This window comes from Lynx rufus, unplaced genomic scaffold (genome assembly GCF_022079265.1).
Source record: "Lynx rufus isolate CCGP_SWC_20201006 ecotype Redwood Valley unplaced genomic scaffold, mLynRuf1.p SCAF_18, whole genome shotgun sequence".
Taxonomy (NCBI): Eukaryota; Metazoa; Chordata; class Mammalia; order Carnivora; family Felidae; genus Lynx; species Lynx rufus.
Window position 1 is genome coordinate 40,359,246 of NW_025814832.1, and position 24,150 is coordinate 40,383,395.

The window sequence follows — 24,150 nt, forward strand, 5'->3', positions numbered from 1 at the left end:
CCATAAAAAGAATTAAATCTTGCCATTTGCAAAAACATGGATGGAGCTAGGGAGTATAATGCTGAGTGAAATAAGCCAGTCAGAGAAACACAAATACCATATGATTTTACTCACATGTAGAATTTATGAAACAAAACAAATGAACAAAGTGGTGGGGGGCGGGGGTGGGGAACAGGACAAACCAACAAACATACTCCTAACTATAGAGAACAAACTGGGGGTTACCAGAGGGAAAGTGGATGAGGGGATGGATGAAATAGGTGAAGGGGATGAAAAGGATACTTATCTTGATGAGCACTGCGTAATACAGGGAATTGCTGAATCACTATATTGTACACCTGAAACTAATACAACACTGTATGCTAACTAACTGGAATTAAAATAAAATAAAAACAAATAAAATAAAATAAAATAGGTTGTATGGCTTTGGAGTACACTTTTATCTTTCTGTCCCTCAGTTTCCCCAACTGTAAATCCAGGTAACTGGAAGAAACTACATCTGAAGTCTTGAAATCTAAAGTTCTAAAGATTTATTGCTTTGAATTTCTAAAAAAAAATTTTTTTTTCAACTTTTTTTTTTTTGGGGGGGACAGAGAGAGAGAGAGAGAGAGAGAGAGAGAGAGCATGAACGGGGGAGGGGCAGAGAGAGAGGGAGACACAGAATCGGAAGCAGGCTCCAGGCTCTCAGCCCAGAGCCTGACGCGGGGCTCGAACTCACAGACCGCGAGATCGTGACCTGGCTGAAGTCAGACGCTTAACCAACTGCGCCACCCAGGCGCCCCTATTGCTTTGAATTTCTAATAACAGTATTACTTAAAAGCCTTAAAATGTTCATATCCTTTGACCTAGCAATTTCAATTTTAGTGACCTATCTTTTGTCTGATGAGATAAAGAGAAAAAACCCTGCTTATAACAGCAAAAATATTAGAAATAACATATTTATTTAGATTATTTGTTATATAGCTTATTTTTCAAAACAATTTGTTTTTGTGCTTTGATCTGTTCCACAGAAAAATTCACAGCTGCCAAAACCAGCCTGATGGCAGGGCCCGGGTGATGGATGGATCGGGACTGCATGGTGGCCCACCGACAGCGAAGCTTCTTGTACCCCTGCTTTTATGTGATTTGGCCTTAGCATTGGTCAGGGCAGCCCCCCCTACCAATGAAAGTACCTGGGGATTTGTCGGTTGGGGAATTGCCCATGACAGGCCCCCTGGGAAAAGGACCACGGGGGAAAGAAATAAGATTCCGCAGGGAAATTATGCGGGCCTACATCCAGCCCTTGCCACCCCCTGTAAAGACTCCTCTACCTAAAGGAAGGATAGCCCCATATATTTCCCAGCCAGGGAGGGGGACAAATGGATTTGAAATCCCCACCCTGGCAACAAAGGAATGTATCTATGGATACAAATTACTCCAACCCCTAGGCCCACTTGGCCCCCAGGAGGCATTCCAGATGATAACTGGACCTGGTGGGTTAAGGTACAGAATGGTTCATTAGTTCCTAGGTATACATTGTCTCCCTGGGAGCACAGAAGGCGTGGGTTCCCAGGGCCCTCTTGGCTCCCTCCCGGCACCCCAGACCAAAGCGAATAACTTTTGTTCCTTATACGCAAATGGTTCAAAGAAACAATTAAGAAGTCATGTCCCTGTAAATGTTCCACTTGAGGTGTTGAGAGATAGATGACCTTTCATGAAAATAGCAAAGCAAACGCTTTCTAGACTATAAATAAACGTAGATACATAATGAAAATAATATGAAGAAATTAATCAATTTCTTGTAACGTTACAAGAAAATAACCATGTTGTCCCTTAATGGGTGATTACACAAAGGAACATTTTTAGAATTAGGTAAAGCCAAGAAACATAGATGACGCACGCTACAAGGAAATTGCTAACAAATATAATGCCACGTTTGCCGCAATAAAGCGGCCAGTCTAACACACTGTTGTTGTCCGTGTCCATTTGTTATTTTCGCCGACGCCGTGCATCCTTCGGGAACCCCTGGACCTGCTGGGGCTGGACCCCGGCACACAGCCATTTAAAAAGGCAGTGTTGGGGTGCCTGGGTGGCTCAGTCGGTTAAGCGTCCAACCTCGGCTCAGGTCACGATCTCGCGGTTTGTGAGTTCGAGCCCCACGCCAGGCTCTGTGCTGACAGCTCAGAGCCTGGAGCCTGCTTCTGCTTCTGTGTCTCCCACTCTCTCTGCCCCTCCCCAACTCATGCTCTGTCTCTCTCTCAAAAATGAATAAATGTTAAAAAAAAAATTAAATACTTAAAAAGGCAGTGTGGATCTATATTTATTTACATGGAAGGTTGCCTAACATATAAAGTTAATAGAAAAAGGTAACAAAATTGTATGCATGTAAATCAACATATATATTTTCTAATTATGTGTTTATGCATATGTATATACCACAGTTACACACACACACGCACACACATGCTTAGAAAAATCCTAGAAAAATATATGTAAAAATACCAAAGTTCAGCTCTGGGTAGTGGGATTACACATAAGTTTTATTTTCTCCTTTCTATTCTCCTATGCTTTCAGAGAATAAAGTTATTTCCACTTTGAATAATTATTTTAATAATAAATCTCCAAAAAATTATATGTCAAGAGAATTAACATATGGATAAATAAACATGTCAGAAAAAATAGAGTTGCTTTTTAGTCTTTCTAAAAGTTAGATTTATATTTATTATTTTATTTTTATACCCTCTGAAAGTTGTGTACAGTAGGCACTCAAAAAATGTTGGGGTGACTCGGATAGATAGACGAATGACACCATTGCAACTTGTCAGTTCCTGTTAGGTTGCTAAGTAACATTCTATTGGTGGTCCATTTGACTCCTAGTATTCTCCATCTACAAATTTTTTATAATAACCAATCCACATCTTTTATTTGAGTAGCTTGATGCTTTTAACCTCAGAGTATTACTGTGTCATTGTGTGTATTAAGTTTATTTTATTTCTGACCAATCCTTCAACTTATCTATACCATTTTTATTCTAAACTTATCTCTCTTCCTTAATAAGCTTGTAATGGTCTGTAAATATAATCAGTTCTCTATTATTTACTTCTTTGATTAAAGTATTGGACACTGACAACAAAAGAACAATTACTTTTCCAGATGTTTTAAAATAAAATTATTAGGATTTTGATTTGCATTTTTTTGACTACTGAGGATGGAAAATATTTTTTTATGATTACTGGCTACATATATTTTCTTTTATGTGATATCCTTATCCGTGTGTCTTACTCACTTTTCCATTCCATTGTTTGTTACTAATTTGTATGAGTTCTTTACACATTCTGAAAACTAATCCTTTGTCACTTCTGTGAATTGCAAATATTTCCAAGTTCATAACTTGTCTTTTTACTTTAAAGTGTCTTTTGATAAATAAAAGTTCTTAATTTTAACATAGTTAAATATATTAATCTGGTCTTTTATACTCACTTTTGCCTTAAGAAATCTTCCCTATCGTATGCAAGTAGCAAAAATTAAAAGTCTAAAAATATCAGATGTTGATGAAAGTATGTCATAATCCAATCTAGTAATCAACCAATCCAATTATACCGGAGGCCCAATTTTTTAATATTATCGTAAATGTGCAAAAAAAGTTTTTAGAACATATTATAAAGCTTAGCTTTCCTATGATTTGTAATTAATCTGACCAACATATAACTTACATCTATGTTTGCAAACCTTAAACTAATAATGAAAACACAAAACTTACCATCAATATCAACAGTCTTTAGTGCCTTTTGCATTTCCGAATCACTTATAAAAATCTTCAAGGTGTGATGGATCATTGGCAGATCATTCACATAAATTTTACCACTTTGAATTTTGCTAAAAATTTTACAGGCCTTCTGAAGTGCTAAATACACACGACAAAACGGTTAATTAATTCAAACGAATAATTATCGTCATCCCTGCTACACTCTCTCCCAATGAAAAAACAACAATGATCAGTAAAGGAAGAAAGAGGAGCAAGTCTTTGTGTTCTAATTCTTTGCTTTAAAATCAATCTCATGATTTACTTAGGTATGTCTAGAGTAAATGACCTCCAAGTCTACAAGTTTCCCTAACAACTCTCAGAAACTGAGAAAAGTCATGCAAAGCTCACATAGCAAAAGCAGTCACAATTTTCCCTGGGAATGTTTAAATCCTTCTTCCACGCTCCCATATCACTTGGTACATATCTCAGACAAAGCTATTGGTACTGTGATGGCTTGCATGTCAATATCCCTCACTCAACTATCAGGCTCTAGGGGGCAAGATTTTTCATTCTTCAAGTGCCAGTGCCTACTTCAGAACAGATCCTCAAAAAATGTCTGTTGAATTAAACTGAATTTAGTTCAGTGGGTACTACCCTTAGTTTTCAGAAAAAGAGGTGCTAGATGACAGTACTAAATACCAGAGAAAGACTAACATATTGATAACAATGTTTTGTTTTTTTTTTTTAATGTTTATTTATTCTTGAGAGAGAGAGAAAAACAGAGTGCAAGCTGGGGAGGGGCAGAGAGAGAGCTGGAGACACAGAATCTGAAGCAGGCTCCAGGCTCTGAGCTGTCAGTACAACCTATGTGAGGCTCGAACCCATGAACTGCAAAATCGTGACCTGGGCCGAAGTTGGACGCTTAACCGACTGAGCCACCCAGGCGCCCCACGATGGCTTTAATAACAGGAGTTTTAGTAGAGTATTAGGGGTGGAAACCAGGTTTCAGTGAAACGGGAAGTAAATAAATAATTAAGGAAACCAACTCTTTCAAGAAGCTTCTTTGAAAAACATAGAGTATAATACTGACACAGTCCCTGAGGAAGCAGAAGAAAATTCAATGCAAGAAAATTAAGAGTGAAGGGATTAGTGACATGAAAGGGAATCTTCTCCAATGAGAAAATAGGGAAGGCTATGGATGTTGTTTACAATCCTAACAGTTCTCCTCATGAGGAAAACTTTTTTTCCTTTTTTTCTGTATCTATATGAGATGATGGATATTAATTAAACACTGTGGTAATCATCTCACAATATATGTAAGTCAAGTCATTATGCTATACACCTTAAACTTACACAGTGCTACATCTTAATTATATCCCAATAAAACTGGAGGATAAAAGATGTCTGGGGCACCTGGGTGAGTCAGTTGATTAAGCATCCGACTGCAGCTCAGGTCATAATCTCGTGGTTCGTGAGTTCAAGCCCCACATTGGGCTGTGTGCTGACAGCTCAGAGCCTGGAGCCTGCTTACGATTCTGTGTCTCCCTCTCTCTCTGCCCCTCCCCTGCTCATTCTGTCTGTCTGTCTCTCTCTCTCTCTCTCAAACATAAATAAACATTAAAAATTTAAAGAAAAAGAAAAGATGCCTAACATAGGGGCACCTGGCTGGCTCAGTTAGTAGAACATGCAACTTCTGATCTCAGGGTTGTGAGTTTAAGGCCCACGTTGAGCACAGAGATTACTTATGAAAAAAAATAATAAAAAGATGCCTAATATGATGATCAGAAAGGAAAAATATGCTAAATGACTCCACAAATATAAAGAAGAGGCCCAAGATACGGGAGAGTTCAGTGTCAAGAAGTGAAGGGGGAAAAAAAAGAAGTGAAGGGTACTATGTACCAAGAACTAAATCCTAGTAAAATCAGTGACTCTAGTGCTTACTAATATATTCATTGGATGTAATATTCAGACTTTTTTCCCAAAATATTTTAACTAAAATAAGCACATATGTTACATTTTGCCTATCAATATAACAGAAGATATTTCTAAAAAAAAGATATTTATGAATACTTATTTTACCTAGTTTGCTTATGCTTACTCACAGACTACAGCATTTGTCACATCGTGTAATATTAGTTGATATCATATGCCATTAGGAGTATAGAAAGCGACACTAATCACTGAAACAATTTCTAAAATGTACACAATCAGGTAATTTATTCAAGAAGTTCTAGAATCTATTATTACCGCTTAATTCTTGTGAGTGTAAGTGTCCTTGAGGTACTTCATTATATGATGTCTTGCAGAGGCTAGAAAGCATTTCCCTTTTCCTGTCAAAGAAAGAGCCACATTAGAAAGCAGCACAAAAACGAAACAAAATAAAACACCACACACACAAAATATTTATGCCATTTTTCCATTAAAATATTAGCAAGCCTATCAACAGTTTAAGATTCTCCAGTCTCTTACTCCATAAAAACCTTTATTAAAAGACCATCCAACTGATAGTGAATTATATACTCTTCATCCCAGAATTCCCACCTTGCTTCTTTTAGACATCTCTCTATGGAGCAGAATTTACCCTGGTCAGTAAGTAGTGCCCATGATTCACTATCCTTTGGCTGTCGTCCAATTTTTGCTACTCTTAATTCAAGTCACAGCAAATTTTATAGAAAGTTATTATAGAAAGGAAAAACAAGAGTATCTTTAAATAGCAAAGAATCCCAGATGCCACAACCTGTCAGTAAAATTTTGAAAAGATGATTTATCTAATCCCCTAACACGTAAATAACTCAAATCATAGAATGTTAGTGTTAGAAGAAATCTCAAGGGTCCGTCTAGTACAAGATTCTTGTACAGATGTGGAGACTGAGGCCCAGAGATATAAAGTGAATTGTACAAGAGCCTAAGCTAGCAAGTGAGGTCAATAAGGACTCAACGTTAAGTTTGTGAATTCCACATACAGTGATCTTAGCTCTACACCACCCTCCCTAGAGCATAGTCTTAGTTTGCACAAACTATTTTGCATACTTTATGTGGAAATGATAGATGATTCTGAAAAGAAAAACCCAAATCTTAATGCAACATTTAAGGGAAAAAAACAATGATTTAAATACCGAATAATTGAGGAAGATGTACAAAGGGGTGATAAAGTCTTGTGAACACTGTACTGATTCGGAAACTTGAGTGAAGACCTTTCTTTCTTAGTCATCTTCTCCTTCAACAGCTTCACTGAGGAAGAGGCAATCTAGAGCCAAATGCAGGAATGTTGGTGCCTGAGATCACACTGGTAAACCAGCATTACTGGAAAATAAACCTCTTAAAAAGATAGCTAATCATATCTGGGTTCCTCACTGATGTAAAATTGCTTTTTGTAATGGAATTAGAGTTTACATACACTAAAATTTTAAATAAACTATAGAATTTTTTTTGCAGAGTCATGTTTTTCTAAGTATGCAACTAAATCATCTAATTAATGTCGTGTCAATTTAAAATAGTGGATTTCACAAAGCAGGGCAAATCTATGGTATAGTGAAGAGAAGAGCACCAGATTCTAGGCTACATATATGGGCTTTGACTATATGAGCAAAATAATGTGGAGAATCAACACAGTTCTTCAAATAACACAGGTACTTATGCTTTAAATCATCCTCATGATTGAGAAAATTATCCACTTAACATGTATGCATAAGCATGATTCAAAAGTGGCAAGTAGCTGGGTAGACAGAAAAGCATCACTTTAGAAAATGAGGACTGTAATAATAGGTGTCTTCAATTTTACGTGGAGTCTAGAACCTTGTTTACATGGAGTCTAGGCCCCTTTTGAAGCACAGAAGTATGCAGAGTAAAATCTGTCTTTGTCTCAGCTCCAGGCTGGAAAAAAAGAGAGAGAGAGAGAAGAAAGAGTACTCCTCTGGATTAGTTATGGTGATAGATCTACCCACACATGAGTACAGAACTCAAATCTACACTAAATATGTGGGGTAGGAGAACAGAAACCAAAAAGTCATTTAAAGTTGTCCCAAGTCCATCACACCTCTGAAGTGCAGTGCAGAAGAGAATTCAAATTCTCTTGGAGGAGAATACTCTAGATCCAGACTCACGTGAGATTCCCACAGATTTAGATCAACAATATATGAGAAAATAAACAAAAAGTACAAAGCACCCAAGGACATAAGTTAATGAGTGAGAAGCAGACAAAGCAATAAACAGAAGATTTAGATCCCCCAGGGACTTTATATTATCTTTATCAGGTATCAGTCTTGAAACAACTAAAGAACATGACCAAAAAACATGACATAAGGCAGATTATAAGAAGAACCAAATGGGGGTGCCAGGGTGGCTCAGTCGGTTGAGCGTCTGACTTCGGCTCGGGTCATGATCTGGCGGTTTGTGAGTTCAAGCCCCGCGTCAGGCTCTGTGCTCAAAGCTCAGACCCTGGAGCCTGCTTCAGATTCTGTGTCTCCCTCTCTCTCTGCCTCTCCCCTGCTCATGCTCTGTCTCTCTCAAAAATAAATAAATGTTAAAAAAAATTCTTTTTAAAAAGAACCAGGGGCGCCTGGGTGGCTCGGTCGGTTGAGTGGCCGACTTCGGCTCAGGTCATGATCTCGCGGTCCATGAGTTCCAGCCCCCCATCGGGCCCTGTGCTGACAGCTCAGAGCCTTGATCCTGTTTCAGATTCTGTGCCTCCCTCTCTCTCTGACCCTCCCCCGTTCATGCTCTGTCTTGCTCTGTCTCAAAAATATATAAACGTTAAAAAAAATTTTTTTTAATTAAAAAAAAGAAGAACCAAATAAAGTTTCTAGAGGTAAAAAATATAGGCACTGAAATTAAATTCTCAATAGACAGTTTAAACTAGAGATTAGATTCAGCTGGAGAAAGATAACCTAGAAAGCAGATGGGAGAAATTACCCAGATGAGATAGACAGTATATCTAAGTACATCATATAGTGAATGAAGCAGGCTGAATGGTGGCCCCAAAAAGATATGTCCATATCCTAATCCTTGGAACCTGTATATGTGACTTTATTTGGATAAAAGGTCTGTGGAGAGGGAACAAAGTTAAGGATCTCAAGATGAGATATACAATGAAGTGTTTATAAAAATGGAAGGAGACTTGAGATATAAACACAGGGGAGAAGACCATATATAGAGCAAGACGGGGGCCAAGATTAAAGTTATGCTGCCACAGCCAAGGAATGCTCAGGGTCACTGTTACAACAGCAGAAGTGTTAACAGAGAGCATAGTAATAAAAATAAAGATCTAATGGAGAAGGAAGGGGAAAATGTCATATTCTTCTGAATGGGTTCCTTGTTACATTTTTTGTAAAAAAAAAAAAAAAAAAGAAGAAGGAGGAGGAGGAAGAAGAAGAAAAAGAAGAAAAAGAGGAGGAACAGGGGAAGGAAGAGAAATATTTAAGATTAAGAATAAGATTAAGATTAAGAAGAAATATTTAAGATTGTGACATTTCAGGGGTACCTAGGTGGCTCAGTAGGTTAAGTGTCTGCATGAATTTCAGTTAAGGTCATGATCTCACGGTCATGAGATCAAGTCCATGTCAGGCTCTATGCTGGGTGTGGAGCCTGCTTAGGATTCTCTCTCTCCCTTTTCCTCTGCCCCTCTGCCCCTTTCCCCTGCTCGTACTCTCTCTCTTCTCTCAAAAAAAAAATGATTTTGATTGATGTGACATTTCAATACTTGGACTAAAATGTGATGGAATGTTTGAAAGCTAAAAACAACGCTCAAAAGTAAAATATTTTCAGATCATATGTACCTCAGTTCTTTCAGTATGCAACTGTACTTGTAAACTTTTCTTTCTTCTGAACTTTTTCTCTCCTGAAAAATCAGAGGATTTCTCTTCTCCACAGAGGAATATTGATGTTTCATACCTAAATTGCACAGAAAATTGGAATAATTCCTGAGTTGCTTTTTTTTCTTACTTTTTCTTTTTTTCCTCTTTTATCTATAGAAAATTTCAAGCATATACAAAAGTAGACAGACTAATGTGATGATTGGGGCGACTGGGTGGCTCAGTCGGTTAAGTGTCTGACTTTGGTTCAGATCATGATCTCATGGTTCATGGGCTGGAGCCCCGCATTGGACTCAGTGCTGACAGCTCAGGGTCTGGAGCCTGCTTCAGATTCTGTGTCTCCCTCTCTCTCTGTCCCTCCCCCACTCATGCTCTGTCTCTGTCTCTCAAAAATAAATAGACGTTAAAAAGAATAATGTGACAATCTTCCCATGTACCCATCACCCAGCTTCAATAATAGGCAATCCTATTTCAGCTATATCCCTACTCCCGTTTCTTATTATTTTGAAGCAAATTCCAACATCATATTATTTCATGAGTGAAAATTTTAATATTAATTTCTACAAGGTGTTTTTTCTTTTATTTTTGAAAAAAAAATTTTTAATGTTTATTTTTGAGAGAGGCAGAGCACAAGCAGAGGAGGGGCCGAAAGAGAGAGAGAATCCGAAGCAGGCCCCAGGCTCCCAACGCAGGGCTTGAACTCACAAACTGCGAGATCATGACCTGAGCAGAAGTCAGACACTTAACTAAGCCACCCAGGTGCCCCAAGGTGTTTTTTCTTTAAAAAAAAACACACATTTAAAACACAATTATGACACCCTAAAAGTTAACAATAATTTCTTAGTATCATCAAACATGGTCAGTGTTCAAATTTCCAATTGTTTCATAAATGTCAAAATTTATTAACACTCTGCATCAGGATTCAGTAAGGTCACCATTACAGTTTGTTGATTGATGTGTCTTTTAGATCTCTTTTTTATCTATAGGCTCTTTTTCCATGTCTTTTATCATCCTCATTATCATTATTGCCAGGCAATTTGTCCTATAGATTTTCCACAGTCTGGATTTTGCTAATTATATCACCATGGTTGTAGAATTTTAAAGACTTGATCAGATTAACTTCAACAGATTAAGTGTTGAACCACTAAATTGTATACCTAAAACCAATATTATACTATATGTTAACTGGAATTCAAATTAAAACTTAAAAAAGACAGCCAGGTGATTTTAACGTGTAGATAAATTTGATAGTCACTATGCAAACCACAGGCTTGTTCCTATTCAGAACTCCCATCAATTGGTCTATAACTCAGCATTTTACAAGAAATACCTTATTCTTCCTTTTAAAGGAACTAAAAGCAAAACTAAAAGCTCTTTAGCAGAAGTGGCTCCTTCTTTTTAGAGTAACCTGCTATACAAGGGCTACTTAAGTAATACAAAGGACAATGAATGGATTGAATCTATAACATCTTCAGATGAATTTGGCCCCAAGCAAAATTGTGATATACAGGTAATTTTTATCATGCACCTACCTCACTGCCCTTCCTTAGCAGGTACCTTGCCCTTTTGACTCTCTATCCCTTTAAGTCCAATCCCATGAATTCCTGCCCTCAGAGTGCCATTGCCTTGCTCTTAGCCCCCCTGAATCTGCCCTATTATTAGTCTCCTCTGCAGTCCTCCACTCACAAAGGGAATGACTTTAACTCTTTTGATTACGACCCAGAGTATAAAATACATTTCTATTGAGATGTAGTACACATATACAAAGAGAGAGAACTGAAGTAATTTCACAAAGTAATACTTATTATGTGAAAAACACTCTAGTGTCTTCAATACTATTCGAATTTCTTTTTAAACAAAATACCAGTTAGTGACCTCCTAAGTTGATTTTATAACACACAAGTGAGTCATAATCTAGAATCTACTGCTACTTTATATCACCCATCCTCTCCCCATATATCTCCATTGAGATCTTCATATTTCTGGAACAATTATGATTTCCACATTACTACATGATTTTTCAAATCCTTTATTATTTTTCTAAAGTATAAGTGTGTTTATGTTATGAGCTGCCTCAAACATTTTACAGAATTGGGATGACTTACTATAAATAATGAATAAGTGAAAACATTTGTTCTGTACCCTATTCTTCTAGGGCATTGTGTCTCCCCGCTAACGTAGTTTATACACTGCTAATGAAAGAATGTAAAGGAACACTTCCACCACCTCCCATTCCTTCCTAGGTGACAAGTTTTATTGCGATGTTCTAGAAATAATTATTTTGCCTTTTGTCACTGAACATAAAGGAATAGTGGGATTCTCCATGAGATTATCACCAGATTTGTCAGCAGGAACCTTGCAGGTCAGAAGGCAGTGGTATGGTATGTTTAAAATCCTGGGGGCAAAAAATACCAAAAACAAAAACCTGCCAACCAAGAGTACTCTACCCCCCAAAGCTGTCCTACAGAACCGAAAGACAGATAGTTTCCCAGACAAAAAAAAAAAAAAGGCTAAAGGAGTTCATCACACTAGATAGACTGACCTTATAAGAAATGTTAAAGTGGGGGTGCCGGGGTGGCTCAGTCGGTTGAACGTCCACCGTCAGCTCAGGTCACGATCGCATAGCTCGTGAGTTCGAGCCCCACGTCAGGCTCTGTGCTCAAAGCTCAGAGCCTGGAGCCTGTTTCAGATTCTGTGTCTCCCTCTCTCTCTGCCCTTCCCTTGCTCACACTCTCTCTCTCTCTCTCTCTCAAAAATAATAAATAAACATTAAAAAAGAAAAAAGAAATGTTAAAGGGAGTTCTTCAAGGTAAAATGAAAGGATGCTAATTAGTAACATGAAAACAAATGAAAGTGTAAATCTCACTGGTAGAGGTAAACATATAGTTAAATTCGGAATACTGAAATCTTGTAATGGTGGAAGGTAAATTACATATAACTCTCACATAAAGGTTAAAAGATAAATGTATTAAAAACAACTATAACAACAATAATCTGTTAATGGATACACAAATATAAAAGGACATAAGTGGTGACATCAAAAACAAAATGAGAGTGAGGTGTAAAAATGCTGAACTTTTGTATACATTTGAAGTTAGCTTGTTACCAGTTTAAAATAGGCTTATAAGATGTTTTATATAAGCCTTATGGTAACCACAAAACAAAAACCTACAGTAAATATACAAAAGATAAAAAGAAAGGAATCAAAGTATATCACTAGAAGGGCACCTGGCTGGCTCAGTGGAACATGTGACTCTTGATCTCGAGGTTGTAAGTTTGAGCCCCACATTGGTTGTAAAGATTACTTAAAAGTTAAAAAATATAATTTTAAATATATCACTAGAGAAAATCATCAAATCACAAAGAGAGAGAGTAAGAGGAAGAAAGGAACAAAGAAAACAAGCAACCAAGCCAGAAAACAAGCAACAAAATGGCAATAGTAAGTCCATACCTATCAATGTAAATAGACTAAATTCTCCAATCAAAAGACAGAGTGGCTGAATAGATTAAAAGAAAAAAAAAAAAAAAAAAAGAACCAAATATCTGCTGCCTCCTAGAGACTCCTGCAGCTTTAAGGACACTTATAGACTGAAAGTCAAGGGATGGAAAAAGATATTCCATGAAAATGGAAACCAAAAGAGGGCAAATGTAGCTATATTCATATTAGACAAAATAAATTTCAATAAATATTTTTTGGTTTTTGTTTTTTTAATTTTTTTAATGTTTGTTTATTTTTGAGAGAGAGAGAGAGACAGAGAGTGAGCGAGGGAGGGGCAGAGACAGAGGGAGACACTGAATCCAAAGCAGGCTCCAGGCTCTGAGCTGTCAGCACAGAGAGCAACACAGGGCTCAAACCCATGAACCATGGGATCACAGCCTCAGCGAACGTCAGTCACTTAACCAACTGAGCCACCCAGGCACCCCTCAATACGTGGTTTTTTTTAATGTTTAATTTTGAGAGAGAGAGAGAGCATGATTGAGGGAGGGGCAGAGAGAGAGAGGGAGACACAGAATCTGAATCTGAGCTGTCAGCACAGAACCCCATGTGGAGCTCCAATTCACGAACCATGAGAGCATGAACTGAGCTGAAGTTGGACGCTTAACTGACTGAGCCACCCAGGTGCTCCCATCAATGTATGTTTTTTTTTTTTTAATGTTTATTTATTTTTGAGAGATACAGAGACAGAATGCAAGTGGGTTAAGGGCAGAGAGACAGGGAGACACAGAACCCGAAGCAGACTCCAGGCTCTGAGCTGTCAGTACAAAGCCTGATGCGGGGTTCAAACCCACAAGCTGTGAGATCATGACCTGAGCTGTAGTCGGATGCTCAACCAACTGAGCCACTCATATGCCCCTCAATGTATGTTTTTAAGCCAAAAATTATAACAAGAGACAAACAAGAATCATTACATAATGATAAAGGGGTGAATTAATCAAGAGGATATAGCAACTGCAGTGTTTATGTATCCAATATTACAGCATCTAAACATATAAAACAAATACTAACAGATCTGACGGGAGAAATAGACAGCAATGCAGCAATAGTAAGGGACACTTAAATACCCCACTTTCAACAGTAGATAGACTAACTAGAGAAAAATGAAGGAGAACATTGAACTTCAACTATACTGGAAACCAAATGGACCTAACAGACATATAGAGAGCATTCTATCCAACAGCAGCAGCATATACATTCTCTCAAGCACACATGCAACATTCTCCAGGATAGATAATTTGTTAGGCCACAAAACACGTCTTTAAAATCTTAAGAAGACTGAAATCATATCAAATATCTTCTGTGACCACAAAGGTATAAAACAAGAAATCAATTACAAGAAAAAACCTGAAAAAAATCACATATGTAGCGATTAAACAATATGTTCCTGAACAACCAATTGGTCAAAGAGAAAATCAAAAGGGAAATAAAAAATACCTGGAGACAAAGTAAATGAAAACACAATATACCAAAACTGACTGGATGCAGCAAAAGCTGTTCTAAGAAAAATGTTTATAGAGATAAACACCTACACCAAGAAAAAAGAGGGGCACCTGGGTGGCTCAGTTGGTTGAGAGTCCGATCGGCTCAGGTCATGATCTTACATGACAGCTGATAGCACAGAGCCTGGAGCCTGCTTTGGATTCTGTGTCTCCCTCTCTCTCTGCCCCTCCCCCACTCACACTCTGTCTCTGTGTCTCAAAAATGAATAAACGTTAAAAAATAAAACTTAAAAAAAAGAAAAAAGAAAGATCTCGAATAAACAACTTAATTTTATACCTCAAGGAACTGGAAGGAAAAAAGGAACTAAGCCCAAAGTTAATAGAAGGAAGGAAATAACAAAGCTCAGAAATATAGACTAAAAAGACAATAGAAAAGATAAAAGAAGCTAAGAGTTTGTCTTTTGAAAAAATAATCAAAACTGACAAATCTTACTAGACTAAGAAAAAAAGAAAAGTCTAAAAATCAGAAATAAAGAGGAGACATTCAACTGATAACAGAAATACTAAAGCTCATAAGAAATTACTATGAACAATTATATGCCAACAAATTAGATAACCTAAAAGAAATTTATAAATTTCTAGAAACATACAAGACTGAATCATGAAGACATAGAAAATGTGAACAGACCAATTATTAGCAAGGAGATTGAATCAGTAATCAAAGACCTCCCAACAAAGTCCAAGATGGCTTCACTGGTGATTTCTACTAAACATTTAAGAATGAACACCAATCCTTCTCAAACTCTTCCCAAAAACTGAAGAGGAGGGAACACTTCCAAACTTATTTTATGAGGCCAACATTACAGGTAACAAAACCAGACAAGGACACTACAAGAAAAGAAATCTGCCGTCCAATATCCCTGATAAACATAGATGCAAAAATTCTCAACACAATATTTCAATAATACATTATATTAGTACAATATTAGTACAATACAATATTAATACTAATTAGTACAATACAATACTAATATTGTACAGTATTAGTACAATATACTAATATTTCAATTGTGCATTAAGAGGATCATAGACCATGATCTAGTGGGATTTATTTCTGGAATTCAAGGATGGTTCAACATAGGCAAAACAGTAAATGTGATACCCCACATGTGATACCCCAAATGTGATAGGGAAAAACCCATTCTTCTTCTGTGTTTCTCCTTTACTCCTCCACGACTACCACACTCACAACACTTCTGACACCAGATGTGTCAGGTATTCTTCCCCACCACCAAGCAATTCTCTGCCACACCAACTGGGTGTGGCACCAACTGGGTCCTACAATTTACCTCAATTCTAACACTATCTACTTGGATAGACTGTCAGATTCCACAGGTTAAGGGATCTGTCCCACAAGGCTGCTCCCACCCCACTTGTGCCAATCACAACTCCAGATTGTGACCTGTGCTTCGGACTCATCACCTATAAATGAGAGGCTCCCAAAAGACCCTCCTTGGATTTGATTAATTTGCTAGAAGAGCTCACAGAACTTAGAAAAATAGTTACATATGTTTACCAGTTTATTTTTTTAAATGTGATAAAAGATACAGGTGAATAGCCAGATGAAGGGATACATAGGGCAATGTCTGGCAGGATCTTAGCACAGGAGCTTCTGTCCCCAAGGATTTGGGAGGACATCAGCCTCCTGGTATGTGGATGTGTTTACCAACCTGGAAGATCTCTGAATAGGCCTATACTATTGAGATTTTTATGGAGGCTTATTCATGTAGGTAGGATCAATTATTAATTCCATTTCCAGTCCCCTTCCCCTCTCTGGAGAACTTCTAGGTTGGTGAACACATCCACAGACTAGGAGGGTGACACACCCCAACCCCATGGGGACAGAAGCTCCTGTGCTTGGGACCCTCCCAAACCTCACCCAATGAATATCTTCATGTGACTATTCTTCTGTATACTCAGTCATGTCCTTTAATAAACTGCTGAACATAAATGTTTCCCTGAGTTCTGTGAGATGCTCTAGCAATTAATTAAACCTGAGTAGGGATCATGGGAACCTCTGATCTGTACCCAAGTCAAACAGATTACAAAATCAATAGACAAAAATCAGTTGTGTTTCTATACACTAACAAGAAACTATCAGAAAGATAAATTAAGAAAACAATCCCATTTACAATAGCATCAAAAAACAAAATACTTAGAAACAGATTTAACCAAGGAGGTGAAAGATGAGTACACCGAAAACCATAAAACATTAATGAAAAACACTGAAGAAGACACAAATAAATGGCAGGATGTTTTGTGTTTGTGGACTGGAAGAATTAATTTTTTTTAAAAGTCTTATACTACCCAAAGTGATTTATATATTAAATGCAATTCCTGTCCAAATTCCACTGGCATTTTTTGCACAGAAGTAGAATAAATAATCCTAAAATTTGTATAGAATCACAAGAGACCTCAAAGAGCTAAAGCAATTTTGAAAAGGAAATAGTAACATTTGTAGAACATAGTAAGCTCTTCAACATTGGACAATAATGTTTTGTATTTGACACAAAAAGCAAAGGCAACAAAAGCAAAATTAACAAGCGGGACTACATCAAACTAAAAAGTTTCTGGACAGCGAAGGAAACCATCAGCAAAATGAAAAGGGAATCTATACAATGGGAGAAAATATTTGCAAACCATATATCTGATGAGTTAATATTCAAATATACAAGGAATTCATACAACTCAATAACATAAATAATCCAATTTTAAAAGGACTTGAATAGACATTTTTCCAAAAAAAGGCATACAAATGGCCGACAGGTACATGAAATGGCTCACAATCGCTCATCATCAGGGAAATGCAAATCAAAACCATAATGACGTATCATCTCACACCTGTTAGAATAGCTGTTTTCAAGGAGACAAGAAACAAGTATTGGCAAGAATGTGGAGGAAAGGAAACACTTGTGCACTGCTGGTGGGCATGTAAATTGGTGCAGCCGCTATGGAAAACAATGTGGAGTTTCCTCAAAAAATTAAAAATATAACTACAATATGATACTGCAATTCCATTTCTGGCTATATATCTGAAGGCAATGAAAACACTCTCAAAGAGATATCTGCACTCCTAGATTCATCACAGCATTATTCACAACAGCCAAGGTATGGAAACAATATAAATGTCAATCAACAGATAAATGGCTGAAGATGTGTCATCACACACACACACACACACACACACAGGAATACTACCCAGCCATGCAACATGGATGGACCTTGAGGGCATCATGTGAAGTAAAATAGGTCAGACATAGAAAGGCAAATACTGGATGATCTTATATATATGTGGACTCTAAAAAAGCCAAATTCATAGAAACAGAGAGTAGAAGGGTGGTTTCCGGGGATGGAGGTGGGGGAATAAGAAAAGGGAGAGGCTGGTAAAGGGTAGAAACTTTCAGTTAAAAGGTAAATAAGGTCTGTGGGCCTAATGCATAACATTATGGCTATAGTTGATAACACTATATTGCACAATGGAAATTTGCTAAGAGAGTAGAACCTAAGTGTTCTCACCAACATAGTTAAGTAAATAAGGTAAATATGTGAAATGAGTAAAAGGTGCTAATCATTTCACAATGTAAACATATATTAAATCTTCACATTGTAGACTTAAATACATTATTTTGTCAAAAAAGACAAACTTGCAGGCATATGGATAATTGCTCTGCTATAACTAGAAGCCCATGGTGGCTTAGAGGCTTCCACATAGCTGTGAGAGAAATGAGAAAAAAAATGAAAAGAACAGCTACCTAGGAGTTAAAACTATACCAAAAGAAAGGCCACAAATATGCATGATCCTCCACATTTAGCACCTTATGAGAACATAGGAGCTACATTTTTGGTTCTCTCAAGCTTGCAGCAGTATAATTCAATTAAGTGAGTTCAGAGTTTAACTTACTTTTTTTGTGCTCTAGCCTCAAACCCCTAATTTCATGTGAAATTGTCTTCTGTGTCATTTGAGAAAACTTGATGTCTTTCTTGTTGTCAATATGTCTCGATGGCAAGTTGGTTGCAAGAGAATTACAGCCTTCATCTGATAAATCGCTATTTTCTTCTGCCTGGGGAGTAACCAAGAGCCACAGTCAACTGTGTTCTCTTTGCACAAGTAAGTTCAGTATGACCTTCCGGGTCAAATAATTCATTGTAGATAAATATTTTCTCTAAAGTGATGCTACCAGACAGAATTTTGTTGAAAAGGATTTAATTATCAGTGCATTCGTTCAGATTAGGTACATGTTCTAAATGTCACCAACTATCCTTAGTGCATTATGCAGCTATAAAATGCCCAGCATTCGTGAACATACCTAACAGTTGTGGAATTTAGTTCTTAAGGCATCTTTAAACTTACTTCATTAAATTAAAAACTCTTCTCCATGAACATAAGGGAAGGGAAGTGAAAATAATATAAAAACAGGGAGGGGGATGAAACATAAGAGACTCTTAAATATGGAGAACAAATAAAGGGTTACTGGAGGGGTTGTGGGAGGGGAGATGGGCTCAATGGGTAAGGGGCATTAAGGAATCTCCTCCTGAAATCACTATTGCACTATATGCTAACTAACTTGGATGCAAATTAAAAATATATAAACTAAAATTTAAAGAAATAATTAAAAAGAAATAAAAACTCTTCTCTACATCCACTATCAAGAGGATGAGAAGACAAGCCACAGACTGAGAGTAAATACTTACAAAAGACATATCTGATAATGGGCTGTACTCAAAGTACTGTTATTCTGTATATTCAAAAATATATACAAAGAACACTTAACAATAAGAAAAAGCACAACCCAACTTAAAAATGGGCAAAAGATCTTAACAGACATCTTACCAAAGAAGACGTGCAGATGGCAAACAAGGAAATGAAAAGATCATTTGCTCAACATCATGTCAATAGGAAAGTGCAAATTAAAACATCAAGATACCACTACACATCTGTTAAAATGGCCAAATCCAAAATACTGACAAAACCAAATGCTGGCAAGGATGTGGAGCAAGAGGAACTCTTATTCATTGCTGGTGGGAATGCAAAATGGTACAACCACTTTGAAAGACAGTACTAAACATACTTATACCATATTTGGCAGCAATTACACCTATTGGTATTTACCAAAGGAGTAGAAAACATATATCCACACAAAAACCTGCACACAGATGCTTAAAACAGCTTTATTCAGAATTGCCAAAACTTGGGGAAAAAAACAGTGTCCTTCAGCAGATGAATGGCAGTAGATTCAGTACATGAACTGTGGTACATCTAGAAAATGGAATACTATCTGGCACTAAAAAGAAAGGAACTATCAAGCCATGAAAAGACACGGAGGAAACTTAAATACGTATCGCTAAGTAAAATAAGCCCATCTGCAAAGGCTACATACTATATGATTCCAACTATACGACATTCTGAATAGGTTAAACTATGAAGACTACAGAGACCAGCGGTAGTCAGTGGAGGAGGGGGAAAACGAATAAGCAGAGCACAGAAGATATGTAGGGCAGTGAAACTATTCTATATACGATAATAATGGCTACATGTCACTATACACTTGTCCAAACTCACAGAATGCACAATACTGAATCAACCCCAATGTAAAGTATGGACTTTGGGTGATAAAGAAATGTCCGTGTAAGTTTATTGATTGTAACAAATGTACCACGGTGGTGTAGGATGTTGATAGTGGAGGAGGCTGCACATGTATAGAGGCAGGGAGTATATGGGAACTCCCCACTCAACTTTGCTGTGAATCTAAAACTGCTCTAAAAAATAAAAGTCTATCGAGAAAAAAAATAAAGCAGCTATATTGCTTCTAAACAGACACCTCCCCCTCCAAAAAAGGAACTAGAGCCTAGGAGCAATGAACATGTTTAGAAAAAGAGGAACGAAGTGAGAAATATACTCTTTTGAAATGCAGCTGTTTGCAGGTTCATCTGGGTAGCTCAGTGGGTTAAGCATCCAGCTCTTGGTTTCAGCTTAGGACATGATCTCACGGTTCACGAATTCGAGCCCTGCATCGGGCTCCTTGCTGACAGTGCAGAGCCTGTTTGGGATTCTCTCTCTCTTTCTCTCTCTCTGCCCCTCCACTGTTCATCCTCACTTTCTCTCTCTCTCTCTCTCAAAAATAAATAAACTTAAAAAAAAAAAAAACATGGCTGCTTGCTTAAAACAACTGGACTGCATCTAGCTGATCAAAGGTATATTAGTTTTTAACCCCTGAACAAATTACAAAGGCAATGTATAAAGCAGATCACTAAGGGGGTTTAGAGAATCTCTATTTCTACACAAAATGTAAATTAAGGGAACTATTTCAGTGACTTTTAGGGTCTGCATACATTCATCTTACAACAGAGGCACACCTTTAACAACCTACTTCAAAAAGGCAATCTGATTTGCTGCCCTAATATTTATTAGGAATGATGAAAAGTTTCCTAGAGATGTTGAGAAAAATGACTCAAAACAGAAACCAGGAAAATAAAAGGAGGAAGATCTAAAAAGACAGAGAGGCACAAAAACCTGTTATCAAAGACCAGATGAACAGAAGCAGTCAAATAGTGAACAGAAACTTTGATGATACAGAAAAGGAAGAAAATAATCTCTGAAATTCTGTGGTTAAAGGTGAACCGTCTGTGAAGTATAAACTACACAGCCTAAGGAAGACAAACTGGTATGATATATTAACACTGTTAATTATCTTAACTTTTAAGAATCAGCTCTTCCAAATCAGCTCATGAGGATACAATCAACTAAGTATTAGGTATAAAAAAGTAGAACAGGTTAGTAGACATATCACACATCTTGGTACTTAGCAAGAAGCCTTGAAATTGTTTTGTTTTGTTTTTTGCGGGGGTGGGGGGGCGCCTGAGTGGTTCAGTTGGTTAAACATCTGACTTTTGTTTTTAATTTTTTTAATGTTTATTTATTTTTGAGAGAAAAAGAGACACAGATGAGTGGGAGAGAGGCAGAGAGAGAGGAAGACACAGAATCCAAAGCAGGCTCCAGGCTCTGAGCTGTCAGCACATAGCCCGTCGTGGGGCTTGAACCCAAGAACCATGAGATCATGATCTGAACCAAAGACGAATGCTTAACCGACTGAGCTGCCCAGGTGCCCCTAACTTTTGATTTCAGCTCAGGTCATGATCTCACAGTTTGTGAGATCCAGCCTCATACCACGCTGTCTGCTGACAGCACAGAGCCTGCTTGGGATCCTCTCTCTACTTCTCTCTGCCCCTCTCCCACTCATGTTCTCTCTAGCGCACATGTGCTCTCTCTCAAAATAAATAAATAAACGTTAAAAAATTTTTTTTAATTTCTTTCGGATTACAGTATAGGTACATGTCATATGGTAGCACCAGATCCACTGAAAGCATAAATTTAAAAGGTTAAGACTCTCAGTTGACAATGTTGAATTTTTCCTGAGCCTTGTGCTCCTGGAAAACAGTGAAGATTAAAGGAATCCCTTTACCCTTTTGTGTTCTGGAAAATGGCTTGCTGCAAGGAATCACCCTTCCCCCCCATAAGCTTTAGATAAAACTCACAGATGCCCCCCTTGTTTACCTATGACTAGGCCAAATACCTTCAAAATTCCTTTTCTTTGCTCTACGAAATGATTAGCTAAACTGTTTTAACCCCACTGATTAATTAGAACAAAAGGATTATTAGCCAAACTGTGGTTAAGCTTTCCTCCTTCCTCCAGGCCCCTACAATATTCTCTGATCTGTTTATCTCATCATGCCACTCTTTCATCCCACTTCCCCAAATCCAGTTCCTAGCCTTGTTGACTCCTCTCCATGAAAGAAAAGCCATTTTTGCCTAGCCCTTGAGCTCCTTGAAGATCTTATGGTCACAGCCTTCCCTCTCCTATTTCAATAAATAGTCCCTTTCCTCCCTTGGAATAATCCTTTCAAATAAAGTCTCTCCTTACTAAGTCCGGGTTTGTTTTTTGTTTGACACAATACCGGCCAATGGATAAGAACATCCCCTGAATCACAGGGAAGAAGGCTAGAGAAACTTGGTATCTTTTAGATTACCTTCTGGTTAGACTCCCACATCATTAATTATGTTACCTACAACCGTTTATGTAGGTTTAAATCCTTTATTCTCCTAAAAAATTATCCCAGTCCCCTACCCCGCAAAATACTCTCAACATACACCACAGACCTCTTGATATTGCTGGGATGAAAGTTCATTATATGCCTACTAAAAGAACTCAAAACTCACCTTAGTTATTAAAAGGTCCTATAACTATATTGCTCTATGAATCTGCTTACTGATTATGGGTGTGAGATAAACATAAACTAATTTTTTAATGTAAACTATTTTTAAAGAAGAAGAAGAAGCCGCCTTTAGAAACTGTTTTTGAAAAAAATACCTGGCAGAATAAAGGTACTTTACTTTCCATTTTTCAGTTTAGAGGTAAATTTGGCCCTTGGGGACTCAAAGGTCTTGATGAACAAGTATGAATGAGCACAAAAGGATTTCCTGCCAAAAAAAAAAAAAAGATAAGAAAAAAATCATATGCCTGCTTAAGAGACTTAATTACATTTACCTACCTGGTTATCCCTGTAATGTAACACAGTATAATGCCAAATAGATATTCCCCAAGCCATATATGTGTACAAAAACTAGAAAAAGCAGTTAGTAGATTATAATTCACAGGAGATCACACCGTCCCTTAATTTTACCTTTTGTGGTATAAGAAGTAGAGAAATCCAAAACAAATGACATAAAAGGCAGAGAAATCCAGTTATATTTATTTATTCAAATAAACCCAGAGAAACAGAACTACTAACATAGCAGCAATTCCCAATGTTATTAAATGCTTACTATATACTAGACATTATGATGAACACTTTAAGATAAATTATTTCATTTATTCCTTACAGATATTTTTTAAGGAATTATCATTATCTTTATTTTACAGATGAGGAAAATAAAGACTCAGATCAAGTTGTCCAAGATGAAACCGCCAACAAATAGCGGAGTCAGAATTTGAAGTCAGACAGCCTAACTCAAGAGCCGTGGTCTTCAGCACCCTATAACATCACCTCTCAAAAAAATACTATTGTAAACAAAAGATGCCTCAGCCTGTTTTAAATCAAAGACTTCCACATCACATACCAACCAATTTTCAAAATTCCTCGCATTTTCACAGGTTTTTTTCACTTATATCTGAGTTACAGTGGATGTGCTATTTATTACATTGCTAGTTATATTACATTGTTACAATTATCAGGGTCATTTTCATACCATGAAGTTTAACTGCAAGTATTAATATTCTTAACAGAGATAGTACTTTAAAATCACTTACTTCTGAAATGTTATACTAATTACTGCTGAATGTGGTATGTCCAACATTCCTGGAATTCAAACCATGTTAAAAATCCAATGAAACCATGTGACAAATAGCCATCTCAGAAGACATTAGGTGGCTATGCAGATTTCCCCAGCAACCCACTCGATGTTACCTCTTCGAGGTCTTCTCTAATGAGCTCAATCTTTACTTAGCAACTAGTTGGTATAGTATGGTCTCCACCATTGTAACTGTCTTCACTACTCAACTGGCATTAATCATTTGCCTTATATTTTTATTTGCCACATATACATCTCCTATATCAACTATA

The 24,150-nt window shown here is 37.2% G+C and overlaps 1 protein-coding gene across 1 annotated transcript in view; it reads right to left on the reverse strand.

The window, feature by feature from the left end:
- EFCAB13 (EF-hand calcium binding domain 13) overlaps positions 1 to 22,941 on the reverse strand; it is a 105,199-nt gene extending 82,258 nt beyond the window's left edge. Inside the window, exons 1-5 of the mRNA XM_047081662.1 lie at positions 22,899 to 22,941; positions 18,430 to 18,593; positions 9,499 to 9,613; positions 6,841 to 6,971; positions 5,972 to 6,054 (exon numbers count right to left, since the gene is read on the reverse strand). Of these exons, the coding sequence (XP_046937618.1) occupies positions 5,972 to 6,054; positions 6,841 to 6,971; positions 9,499 to 9,613; positions 18,430 to 18,593; positions 22,899 to 22,928 (523 nt within the window). The 5' untranslated portion in view covers positions 22,929 to 22,941. The remainder of the gene's footprint in view (positions 1 to 5,971; positions 6,055 to 6,840; positions 6,972 to 9,498; positions 9,614 to 18,429; positions 18,594 to 22,898) is intronic.
- Positions 22,942 to 24,150: the final 1,209 nt, after the last annotated feature.